Source organism: Phascolarctos cinereus, unplaced genomic scaffold (genome assembly GCF_003287225.1).
Source record: "Phascolarctos cinereus isolate Bilbo 61053 unplaced genomic scaffold, phaCin_HiC Scaffold_5;HRSCAF=322, whole genome shotgun sequence".
NCBI lineage: Eukaryota > Metazoa > Chordata > Mammalia > Diprotodontia > Phascolarctidae > Phascolarctos > Phascolarctos cinereus.
The window spans coordinates 209,729,582-209,743,417 of NW_027555958.1; the positions used below are offsets into that span (position 1 = coordinate 209,729,582).

The following is a 13,836-nucleotide window of genomic DNA, read 5'->3' on the forward strand; positions in this document are numbered from 1 at the left end:
ACTTCCTTAGTAGACATGTTGTGAAAAACTAACTCTATTTCCCTTAATCCTATCCTGCCCTCCCATTTATTCTATTCTTTCTTTTGACCCTGTCCCTCCTCAGAAGTACTTACTTCTGATTACCCCCTTTCCCAATCTGCCCTTTTCTCTATCATCCTCCTGCTCTCCTGTCCCCTTCTCCCCCTATTTTCCTGTAGGGTAAGACAGATTTCCATACCCAATTGAATGTGTATGTTATTCCCTCGTTAAGCCATGGATTTTCTTGACAAAGATACTGGAGTGGTTTGTCATTTCCTTCTCTCACTTTACAGATGAAGAAACTGAGGCAAACAGGGTTAAGTGACTTGCCCAGGGTCACACAGCTAGTAAGTGTCTGAGGCAGGATTTGAACTCATGAAAATGAGTCTTCCTGATTCCAAAGCCATTGTGCCACCTAGTTGCCCCCCCATCACAAATAGCTTATACTATGACAATAGAATTTTTAAGTGAACATCTATTTAGCTTATTAGGAAGCAGTGGAAAGTATGCTAACTCTAGAGTCAGAGAACTCAAATTCCATACATGACACTGCCACTGACTGCTTGGATAACCTTAGAGAGAACAATTCATTTCCATGGGCTATAGTTTTCTCCTCTGTAAGATGAGGGTGTTAGACAGCATGGTCTCACGGGCCTAATGTGATCTTTCCATAAATGATTATCATTAAAGGCTTAGAAAAAGTAGTTTGCAAACTTTTTTTTTTGCTCATTCATTGCTATGAGGAATCTCAGCACATGAATTGTCTAAACTGATGACAAAAAAAGGATTCTCAGGCAGTTGGGACTATAGACTCATTGCCTAGGCCTTGAAATATCTCAACCTCTTCTTCCTTTCCTGACAGCCTTCTTTTCTGTCTTTATTTCTGCAAGTTTCAAATTTTAGTCTTTGTACCTCCAAGGACAGAGGTGCTATTGTGATCTTCCAGTCAGAAAGATCTAAGACAGCAAACTGCCCTGGAGGACAGGGACTGAGGAATGTAGAAGTCTTGGAAGGTTTAGAGGAATAATGCAGGGGAACCACAATGAATAAAGATTACAATTTGAGATAGATAAAGATTCAGAGGTATGAAAGCAGAATATATAGTGTATAGAGCACTGGAGCTGGAGTCAAAAAGATTTGGAGTTAAATCCCACTTAAGAGTCTTTGTATCTCTATGTGACTGGGCAAGTAAAACCTCTGTTCTCCATTTTCCTCATAGTTAAATGAGAGGGTTGGACTTAGGATCTAAGGTCCTTTCCAAATCCAAATCTATGAATCTGTGAACCTTTTTTTCTTCTTTTTCAAAATTTATTTTATTTTCAATTCACAGAACAAAACAAACATTTCCATAACAGTACAATAAAAAAGGCAATCGCACATAAAACTGTAATTCTACTATGTACAACTTGCTATTCCCTCCAAATATACAACAAAGTTATCACGTAAATTTCTTTTTTACTCCTTTTCTTCCCCTCCCCCTCACCCTAGAGATGGCTACCATTAGATACACACATACACACACACATAATATGTAAAATTATTCTGTACGTAATATTCATCAGTTCTTTCTCTGGATGTACACAGTGTCTCTCTTCATATATCCTTTATTTTTAATTTATATATTTATAATAGTCAAAATTACTTAAGTCACAGAAAGTCTTTCTTTTTTTAATGAACCTCTTATAATTGAGGAAGGCATTTTCTGGGGGGGAGGGATTTTGATGGTGGGGTGTGTGTGTGTGTGTTTATTTTAGACAAATGCTAAAATTTAAATGCATAATAAGAAAAGAGAAAGAAATATTATAAACTTAATTATTAAACTTAAATATAAAATAAGAAAAGAAAAAAAGTCATGTGCATAGCAGAACATGGGAGAGGATTCAAAATATATAGCAATAACACCTCATTTCAAGAAAGCCTATATATTAAAAACTGTGCATTGTGTTGAAATCTATCTATCTTTTCTTTGCTTCCTTATAGGCTTTCTTTTGTTCTCTGCTGTACACTTTTTAATTTGTTCTTTTTCCCCCTTCCTCCTCCCTACCTGCTACCCCAAGGCTATAATTGAGCATGGATATATTTCTATATAGGTCTTGATATATGTATACACATATACATATGTATACATGCATACATACATATATAAATGTATCCTTTCCCTAAGAGATTCTACTCCTACTCTTTGTTTTTAGTTTTGGGCATATCTCTTTTAGTCTATCCCTCCTAACTCTTCTACTTTACTTCTACCTACTACCTTACCCTCATATTACTTATCCTACCTCCACTCCAGCAATCCCTCCCTCACTCTCCCATTCCACTAAATCTAACCATGCTTCTATAACCCCTTTTAACCTATTCCTTCTAAAGATCCCTCCTTTATCCTCCCCACCCCATTCCCTTACAGTTTTATTTCTTTCTGAATTTAGAAGACTTTTGTACTCGTGTAAATGTATATGTATTTTCCCCTCTTAAACCCATTCTTGATGAAAGTGGGTTTCCAGAACTAACAGCCCCCATTCCCCATCTAATTCCTCTGTGTTGGTTCTTCCTCTTGCACCTCATTTGTAAAAGATAATTACTTTTTTAGCTGTTCTTGAATGGTTTTACTTTTTGAAATTATATCATACTTAAGTCTACCCCAGTCTTTTATACAAGTTACCTAATTACTAGTAACAATCTTAGATGTAAGTTTTACATTTCCCATACATAAAATCAAACATTCTAACCTTAATTAGTCCCTTATAATTGGTCATTGGTATGTACCTTATATTTCTCTTGGCTCTTGTATGTCAAATTTTCTATTGAGTTCAGGGTTTTTTTGTTTTGTTTTGTTTTATTTTGTTTTTTTAACAAGGTCCTGAAAGTCTGACAATTGATCAAATGTCCATTTTTTTTTATTGAGAATTATGCTTAGCTTTGCTGGGTATGAATGATATTTTCAGCCAGAAGCCCAGTTCTTCTGCTCTTCTTTCTATGGTGTTCCAAGACCTACAATCTTTTAATGTCACCAGTGCTAAGTCTTATGTAGTTCTAATTGTGGTACCACCATATGTAAATTGTTTACCTTTTTGGTTGTTACTCGTAGTATTTTATCTGTCATCTGGAGGTTTCAAAATTTGACTATAATATTCCTACGAGTTTTCCTCATAGGATCTCTTTCACGTAGTGATTAGTGGATTTTTTCTATTTACACTTTCCCCTCTTGTTCTAATGCTTTAAGGCGATTTTCTTTAATTATTTTTTGTATTATTGTATCGATTCTTTTTTTTGATCAGAATTTTTAGGTAGTCTAATTATTCTTATGTTTTCTCTTCTTCATCTGTTCTCTAGTTCCATTGTTTTTCTTATGAGGTGTTTCATATTCTGTTCTATTTTTTCATTCTTTATATATTTTTTTTTATTTCTTCCTCTCTTATAACTTTGCTGGCTTCACCTTTCCCAGTTCTAATTTTCAAGGAGGCATTTTCTTCCTTAAGATTCTGGTCACGTACTGCTTGCTCCATGTCCCTCAAGCATTTTTTTTCTCATCAGTTGGATTCTTTCTCCTTTGCCTGTGCAGTTTTTTTTTTTTTGAAATAACTTAGTTTTTATAATCACCTCCAATCCTGGGGTATGGGGGTTGGTGCCTCAGGTCTCTGATCCTCTTCAGTTTTCCCTTCTGGCCTTGAACTCAGACTAAGACCTCCAGCCTTCTATAAGTGCCTATAGCTAGCAGTGTCCAACTCCACTGCTTCTGTACTCAGCCAACATGTGCTAGTTCCTTCTCACTCCCAACTGCATCTCCACAGCACAGTTGGGTCTGGTGTTCCTTGTCAGCAGAGGTTCCCTAGATCTTCCCCAGGTCCAATGCCCAACTCCATTCACAGTTCTGGGGGTAAAAGTTCCTGTTTCTGGGCTGAGGCAGCCTTCCAAACCAGCCAACCCCAGGGCTTCCTGCTGCTTGTTTAAGCAACTTGCTGTTTGTTGTTAAAGCAGACCTTAGCCTGAAGGTGTTTACTCTTCACCCAGAGGAAATCTCTTCCTGGAATTTTTCTTCAGATCTTCTCCAGTTGTCCAAAGAGGACCCCCTGTTCTGCCCCTACTCTTACTTGTTTTCACAGCTATATGTTCGCTCAGAGGTGCTATTTTATCTCTTTTGTGGAGGAAAATATTGAGTGCTTGAAATTTTCTAACCTACTCCACCATCTTCCCAGAACCCTCTCTGGATTCTGATGGTTCATAGCAGTAATTACAAGCTCCATAGGAACTGAATTTATAGAGGAGGCTAATGTGAGTGATGTACAATTTATGAAGTTTGAAATGGATATGTAGAGAGCAAATTTTCATGAAACACCTAGCAAAACTCATAATATATTAGGGCTTCAGTGCACCCTTTGAAAGCCTCAATACTAGAATATGCAAAACATGAAAGTTCTTCATTTATTTCAGTGATTATTTACAGAGATGATTTTGTCTTCTTTCCTGAGCCTTGACCACATTTTAGAATAACTAACCATTATGCCTTCATACTCAATCCCAATATTCTTAATGATGCTATGGGATAAATATGATTATATACATTTGTTAAATTCAGATTGTTTATTGGAAGGACAGATACTAAAGCTGAAGCTTAAATACTTTGGCCACATAATGGAAATACAGAACTCATTGGAAAAGTCCCTGATGTTGGGAAAGATTGAAAGCAAAAGGAAAAGGGAATGGAAAGGGATGAAATGGGTAGTGTTATGAAAGCAATGAACATGAGTTCGGACAGACTTGAGGAGATAGTAGTTCTCCACTAGAAGGGCCTGGTCGCTATGGTCCATGGGGTCGTGAACAGTCAGACACAACTGAATGATTGAACAATGGCCATTTGCTCATCTTACTGATTGCTAGTCACTCATATATGTTAATAAAAGAACATATCCTTTGCATTCGCAAAATCACTATTATATTAGTACAGGTATTTCAGACCATTGCTGCCACTTTGAGAAGTTTTAGAGATTTTCACACTAGAAGCAGAATCACCAATGTTGGTACATTTTACCTCACACAGGGAAAGACGCTTCACTTTAGACATCTGGGCTGAGGCGGAGCAAGGAGTGGAAGAAATAAAGATGAGGACAAGAACATTAGTATCATTGTCACCTGACAGAAAAGGACAGAGCAACGGGGGGGTGGGGGTGTATTATAAACACTATCCTGATCTTGGGTGTAATTATCTTAGCAGAAGAAGAACATCAAGTTCCAGGAGAGAGGCACCTTTCCATCCTGGCACCCTTTTTATTCCAGGGTCTTCACAGTTGGAGATTTAGCTATTCCAGACTATGCCTGGGGAAAACAAAACAAAACACTATTGCTCAAATGATAAGTTGTTATCTAGCCTTTGCTTAAAGATCTCTAATGAGGAGAAACCTATTCTCTTCTGAGGCAATTCTACTTTTGGAAAGCTCTAATAAATGGATTTTTTTTTCTGATTTCTAACTCAAATTTGTTTCTTAAAGCTTCCAGCCACTGCTTTCAGTTCCCCTCTAGCGAAGCAAACCAAGAAACCAACCAAACCAAAACAGAACAAAACAAACATAAAAAAAAAAACCTAGGACAAATTAAATTCCTCTTCCACTTGACAATCCCTTTCATTCTTTAGCATGGGTTTCCTGTGCTATCCTAAACTAAAGGCTCACAACCAACATGATTAATAAGACTCCAGGCTTGATAGGGATGGATAGAGTCATACTTGGATGAGAAGATAACAGAATCATAGATTAGAGCCAGAATGGATCTTAAAGATCATCTAGTCTAACCCCTAGGAGAACCTCATCTCTGATGCTACAAGCAAACTGTTGCCAATCAGTTAGGAACTAGGGATGTTTCAGTTACAGAAGATATAGTGTTCTAGAGATTGAGCAAGGCATTAGTAGCAGGAAGGAATGAAATTGTCTCCAAAGCAGAGGCTGCTTGAGACAAAAATAGACTATATCCCCAAACAAGAGATTGTTCCAACTACCCCAATGGCTCAAAATTCTAGACAAACCACAAGTGCATTTCTACTCTTTGATGCATAATTGGATTTTATTAATTAATAGACAATTTCCAGAATTATAATATTTAATCCATGAAGTTCTACAGCAAATTACATGCACTTACCATTCTAATATAGTATGTACTGTGATCACAGGGAAAAGGAAAGAAAAAAATCAGCCCTCAGGTGGCATCTTATATTACCTCATTAATGTGGAATTTCAAATTCCTGAAAATTGGTTTTTGCTGAATTCTCTCTTTTTTCCCCCTTCTTTAGGGATATGATGATGGCTATGGAGGTGAATATGATGACCAGAGCTATGAGGCCTATGATAGCAGCTATGCGACCCAAACACAAAGGTAAAATTTGGATTACATATATGATGGATTTCAAAATTCAATGTAATAATTTTTTAAAGTTCCTTTTCTCTGAATGCCACATGTTTATAATCTCTATGAATCAACTAATCTTTTTCCTGCATTACAAGGGGTCGAAGTTGTTAATCTTGCATAGTCAAATTAAGAAATAGCAGAACTTTGTTTTAAACATGAAAACATCTTAACAAAACTACTGTCCTGTGTGCTGAAAAATAAGCAAACTCTTTAGTGAAGAATATAGAAATGAAAACAAACATTTTCATAATGGGCAACTTTGAAAATAAATTAATGCCTTGGTTGTTTTCAGTAGACAGGGAGGTATGTTTGATGTGAACAATTTAGATTTTCAAGAAAATAGAGTATTTGTTATATTTTCCTATCCTATTAGCTTGTCTGTTTTTCTGTTAATGTTAAGGACAAGATGGCAAAAGATATATATACTCTATTGCTGACAAAGAGACTCTTGAGACATCTTAAAGAATGGAACCTGTTTTTTCTTTCCTTATAACTTTTAGAAACTCATGGGTTTACCATTCTTTTGATTCATCCAGAACATGTGGTCCCACAGTAGTTATTTTGTTGTTGTTTTGTTGCAGTTTGTTTTGCTTAATTAGCAGGTGGGAGATTCATTTAAATTTTTGAGAAAATCACCCAGAAATTTCCATGCAAAAAACTGTAATGAGAGCATAAATATTGTTCTACATGGCAATAAATATTTTTTGAGAAAAAATGCAAACTAAATTTAGAGTTTTTCTTCATAGCAAGACATGAAAGAGTAAACAATTAGAATTAATTGATATAAATAGATAATAGGACTTTCAGTGTTCCTTGTATTAGTTACTCATAAACTAATTTTATTGGCACTTTAATAGACTAGGCTGGATTAAAACCAAGGAGATATGAATAATCATATCGCATCTGATAAGGTGGTCAGAAATGTGATTCACATAGAACCTCATGCCTAATAAGGTTGTCTGAAGGATGGAGAAAAGGGCATGGCTTTTATAGAAAAATGTATTTTTTCATAACTGAGGAAGAGAATAATGATTGGACCTGTGATTTCATTGGTATAGGGAACTCCTAGAATACTGAACTCCAATCAACATAGGATGGGACCTTTTCTGTAATTTATAGCCTTGGAGAGTTGCCTAGAGAAACGAAATATTAAAAGACTTGCTCAGGGCCATACCACGAGTTGTCAGAGGCAGGCCTTGAATTCAAATCTCTCTGGTTCCATGGCTGGCTTTCTATTCATTACATAATGCTATTGTGGTATGAGAGGTTGACAGGTTGTGACCCCTCAAAGACTGAAGTACACGATGGGGTCATCTGGAATGAATTCACAGACTCAAGCATTCTTTAAGTCAAGGTGGCAAAGATTTAGTTACACTTTTCAGCAGGCAAGTATTTTTAAGGATCCTGCAATCTTAAAGGGGTACAGTTAAAGTTTATATAGGATAAAATACAATAAAACATGTGCCAAATATGCTAACTAGGTGATTCAGGGTGGAATTAGGGAGCAGTTAAGGGGTGGTCAATTCTTAAAAGAACTTGCACTTCTTATACCTACTGCACAGCTGTTTCACCCAGAGTTCACTAGGAAAAGCCCACAAGGGGGGCCACATGGAGGTGTGGTTTTAGGCCTGCTACATCGCTAAGTTAACTAGCAGTCAGGGACTACTGAGAGTTGTCCAGTCTTCCACCAATCAATGTCTTGTTTGACAAGATAGATGTAAGGAGTATACATATGTCTTAAGTCTAGAATACAGTTAATGAGGAGTCCATGATGTAGATAATGAGGTAGGGCAGTAGTATAGGTAGTCCAGTGGGTAAAAATGTCTTTATGACCCAGTGCAAAACCAGTTCAAACTAATAATTCCTTCAGGTGCTGTTTAGAACTGCACCAGGGAAAAAGATAAGGGTCTTGCTGGGGCCCACTCATGAGTAATTGCTAAGCACAGTGTCCTTGGGCTGGGGAAAAACTGTCAGGGATAGTGCTTCTGAGACTAGGGAGAAATTGGGGTCCAAGCACAAGCACCCAAGCACCCCATCAATGCTATCTCTTATCCAGTGAAGTAGCATCTGGGGTCTAACAGAGGAAAATGTCAGAAATAGAAATGAGAAGCAATAGCAAGTTTGATTTGAGCAGAATTGTGTCTGAAACTAGTAACAATTGTAAAAGATAAGTAAGACAAAAATACATCAGTGGTTTTAAATTGGAGTGTAATGACTATTAGAATTTCAGATAGAATGGACAACTTGAAGAAGTTTACATGCAATAGGTATAATGTGCTCAAAGTTTCTTCAGTTGTGGGTAAAATTTTATTCTTTCTAAGTACACAATTTAAACACAGTCAACATTATTAACCTACAGGGTAGCCATGAGATAACCTCTGAGATGTGGAAGGTATAATTTTATATTTATATACGTATGTATGTATGTATGTATGTATGTATATGTATATGTACATGTATACATTTATGTATGCATGTGTTTTTATATAGAGAAATTAAAGAAATTGTGCTAAAACAATGAAAATGTTCTACAAATAAAGGAAAATATTTAACCAGGATAGAAGAACATGCAAACCAGTTAGAATGCTACTGTTATACCTTTGGAGTGAGGTCCTGAAGGTAGTAGAATTGAGTTTTTTCTTTCCCCAGTCTGTTGTCAGGTGAGAGACCTAATGAGCAATACACAGTAAAATGGGCAAAGGAAGGAATAAGGGAAAACAAGGGACCTTGATAATTCATTCTTAATAACTGCTAGTTGGCTGTAGAACCATAGGGTAAGAGAACAAACAGAAGCTACGCTGAAAAATAAGTAAATTCTTTAGAGAAGAATATAAAAATGAAGTTTTCATATTTTCATAATGGGCAATTTAGATTGTAAGGGTTTATTTCTAGTCTTCATGTGCTTTTCATCCTTAGCCATTCGTTCATTTATTCATTGGGTGCTTACTATGTGTCAGGAAATTTTGGGATTCAGAAAAAATGGAACACATAGATGATTTGGCCCTCATGCTTAAAGATCAATACAGCTATTATACTGCTTGGGAAAATATTTCCCCCCTAGATATTTACCTGTGAAAGGATAATGAAGGCCAGGAGAAGAGTCAAGAAAGCAGATGGAATAGTACTTGATTACAAGAGTTAATAGGATCTGCAACTATTATTTGCAAGAGCTAGGTGAGGCAGAATGTTTTCCCCATGCCAAAAACACAGAAAGCAAAACTACACCTATCATGAGTAGGAATCCAGTGCTTCTTAAACTGTAGGTCATGATCTTCATGAAAAATTTGGCAATAGCAAAAGGTTTCTGAAAGTACAATCACCAAACATTAATTCAAAATCAAATGAATAATAAATCTGAGGTGTTTCTGGCAGGAGTTGTCTGTGTTGCATCAAATAACTTCACTGCACCCTCAGTTTGGAATGCAGCATGTGCACTTTGCATGTGCCCTGAGGTCACACAACTCCAAGGACCATTGCCAAAATGTGAAAAGAGGTCAAGAGTGGAAAAAGTTTAAGAAGCCCTGAGCTAGGTGGCACAGTGGATAGAGTGCCAGGTCTGCAGTCAGAAAGACTCCATGAGTTCAGATCTGGCCTCAGATACTAGTTGTGTGACCCTGGGGAAGTCATTTAATGGCATGCCTCGGTTCCTTATCTGTAGAATGAGCTGGAGAAGGAAACTGCAAACCCTCTACATCTTTGCCAAAAAAAAAAAAATGAAATAAGGTAACAAAGGGTCAGACATGATTGAAACAATTCAACAAGAACAACAGCATGAGCAAAGGTCTGTTTTTTTTCCCCCTCCAACTTTTGTAGAATAGATTTTCCTCTTGAGATTTCTAAAGTATGCTACATCTAAAGCCACAGATGCAAGCTGTCCATTATATAGCTTTAACTAATGGTATATTTATAATTTAGGAGAACAGAAAGAAACAAGATAATTTATCTTTAGAGAGAGTTACTTTTCAATGTCATACTCAAGTCAGGTGAATATAAATTTGTGGAGCTTATAAAGTAGGATCTTGCAGGTGCCCAAATTGAATAATTAGCCCATCCCCAAATAGTGATTCTAAGGGAGGTTCATGAGGTAACAGCCCTACAAAAGGTTCACCTGAAGTTCAGAAAGTATAACAACTTTAATTAATTCCCAATTGCCTTGTAAGATATCATTAGCTCTAAAAATTTTCAAATATATGAAAAAAGGGCCTCTGTTAAAAGACTACTCAAGAGGCAGCTCAAATGAATGACATTTTAATGAAACCTAAAGTTGACAATGGATGTAAGAGACTCTGATGTTCATCTTTTTTGTCTTCTGTGTCATATGTGGCCTGGGGGAAGACAAGAAAAGGGAACTTATTATAAAAGCTTTCTTTTGCAGGTTTAGGATTACAGTTTTCTTGGAAGCTCATTTTCTTGAGGCCATTGACTAAAGCTAGGCTTCCATTTTGTTCTGACACAAGGAGGTGTCTTCAATAAAGCCAAGTATTTAAAATCCTTGGTTTGGCAGAAATAGCCCTGAATCTGTAGTTACAGGAACTGGGCTCAAAATCCACTTAATGCTGTCACTTTCTACCCATATGACCTTGTACAAGTCACTTTACCTTTCTAGGCCTCCTCTGTAAAATTAGATCTAATTGGATGACCCTCCTAACTCTAAATCAATGATCTTATCTTGTGGTGCTGAATTTCCTCCAAAGTAAATAATTTGCCAAATAGAAACCACTCTTCTTTAGTCCCAGAATGAAGGGAGATCTGATCCGAGCCAAAAAACACATAGCTAGAAAATCAAACGAAGGGAGATCTGATCTGAGCCAAAAAACACATAGCTAGAAAATCAAATTAATAATCATACACTATTTTTAAATTGTGATTAAAAAATATTTTTAAAATGTAATCTTTCTATTTTAGGCTACCATTACACACACACACACACACACACACACACACACACACACACACAGAACCCTTACTGTGGAGTCTCAAGTATGAGGCATTGCAGTAACCAGATAATATAATAAAACATATTACATTAAGTATATAATAGCTTGTCCTATTCATTCAAGTGGCACTACTCCCTGCAAACTAACTCACCCTCATTTTGTAATCCAATTCTGTTATGTCTCAAGATTATATTCGAGCATGAGATTGAATTTATAATAGGTTATTGAATTTGGGATATTTTTCTTCAGTTTTCCTATAAACTTACTAGTATTTTTATGGCATCTACAGACTCTTGCATGCATGAACAGTAACAATGAGGATGCTTGGATTTATTTAAACAGCAAAGAACTACAGTTCTTAGCAGTCAATATTTTTTCTTTGTTTTGCATGATTATTTGAAAACCTTAAAGTGCAATATAAATACTATAACATTCGCAGAAATACAGAATGTAAGACCTGAAAGTGACTTTAAATAATAAGATCACTAAGCACCATCATAGCTGATATTTATATTGCATTTTAAATTTTACAAAGTTCTTTACACACATTAACCCTTCCAAGAAACGAGGGTACTGAAATCCTAAAACAGGAGTGGGGAACCTTCAGCCTCGAGGCCACATGTAGCCTCGAGGCTGAAGGTTCTGCACCCCTGCTAAGAGATTATTTGCCCAAATTCACATAGCTACTAAATAGAAAAGTCAGTTTAATGTGGATTTCTTCTGACTCTGAATCCAGCACTCTAGATCATTTAGTTCAAACTTTAATTTTATAGATGACAAAACTGAGACCCCATGCTTTGTTCAATATCTTCTTGATTCTAATGCTTTTATTAATAATTAATATTGTTATCTATAGACTGGTAGTCCCTATATTGATTCTAATCCTGACTTTGACATTAACTTATTTCATAATACTAGGCAAGTTCATTAACCTTTTGGGGTCTCAGTATTTTCATCTATAAAACTAAGGTTTAATCTAAATGATCTAGAGTGCCAGATTCAGAGTCAGAAAAGATTCAGGTTTGAACTCTGCCTTTTCTATTTGGTAGCTGTGTGATTCTGGGCAAATAATTTCTTTGGATCTCAATATCCTTATCTCTAAAATAGGACAATAATATCTAAAAGAACAGGGACTATTTTATTTTTGTGTTTTGGTGCTTCTCATATGGTGGGTACTTAATAAATGCTCAATGATTGATATGTTTGCCGTATTTTTATGATTGTATGGTTCACTCTGGTGGAACTTCAAGTACTGCCCCATGTAGTCTGCTTGTGTTTGGAATCTGTGCATATTTCAATTAATTTTAAAATTATGAAACTATAATGATAGGATTCTGGAGGCAAATATATATATATATTTGCATGTGTGTGTGTGTGTGTGTGTGTGTGTGTTGTGTGTGTGTATTCTTCTAGAGGCACTTAAATCATCAAAGATAGCCTAGGGAAACTGATCCACAGTAGTCATGCCTACTATACAATACATGTTAGTCACACTTACTTCTGCATAAGCAAATAGCTGGAGCCATCCATCAAACTACAAACAGAAACTTGTTGGTGTCTACAAACTTGGCTGTTGAAGGGAGCAAGAATAATGCAGATGAACTTTTCATCCTCCTAGACCTCTTCCAGTCAGTTGCCAGATCCTGTTGGTTTTTAACACAAAAGATGTTTGTCACAGCTGTATGTTCGTTTCCATTCCCACTCATATGAGAAGCACTGAGGCAGAATGGATGTGGCACTGGATTTGGAGTTTAAAAGATTTTGATTAAAACCATATTTCTAGATACTTAATGACTACATTATCCTGAGTAATTCATTTAACTTCTCTAAGCCTCAGCTTTTCTCATGGATAAAATGAAGAGGAAAGTAGAGTTTGGACTTATTGGCCTCTAAAGTTTCTCACAAATATAAATTTATAATCCTATGACTGCCCTAGGCTAAGCAGGGCACCTCAATCAATCAATAAATAAACATTTATTAAATACTTGCTAGGTGTCACCGAATATATAAAAAGAGCCAAAAGACAGTCCCTGATTTCAAGGAGCTTACAAGGTAATGGGAGAAAGAACATGCAAACAAATGTATCTGTACAATATAAAGCAAGCTATACACATATCAGATAAATAAGAACTAATCAACACCAGGCAGGCACTGGAATTAAGAAGAGCTGAGAAAGGCTTCTTGTAAAACAAATTAGGATTTTAGTAGAGACTTAAAGGAAACCAGGTGGAGATGATAAGGGAGATCATTCCAGGCATGAGAGACATCTCTTGCAAGGGGGAAGGGGGGTCTGACAATATTTATTTATTTATTCATTCATTCATTCATTCATTTATTGCTAGGCAATGGGGTTAAGTGATTTGCCCAGGATCACACAGCTAGTAAGTGTCAAGTATCTGATGCTGGATTTGAACTCAGGTCCTCCTGACTCTAAGGCCCATGCTCTATCTACTGTGCCACCTAGCTGCCCCCATGACAATATTTTTTA

The 13,836-nt window shown here is 36.3% G+C and overlaps 1 protein-coding gene across 1 annotated transcript in view; it reads left to right on the forward strand.

Moving 5' to 3' along the window:
* The window catches only part of KHDRBS2 (KH RNA binding domain containing, signal transduction associated 2), a 796,104-nt gene that overhangs the window by 724,128 nt on the left and 58,140 nt on the right, over positions 1-13,836 (forward strand). The window contains exon 7 of the mRNA XM_078155302.1: positions 6,296-6,378. Within this exon, the coding sequence (XP_078011428.1) occupies positions 6,296-6,378 (83 nt within the window). The remainder of the gene's footprint in view (positions 1-6,295; positions 6,379-13,836) is intronic.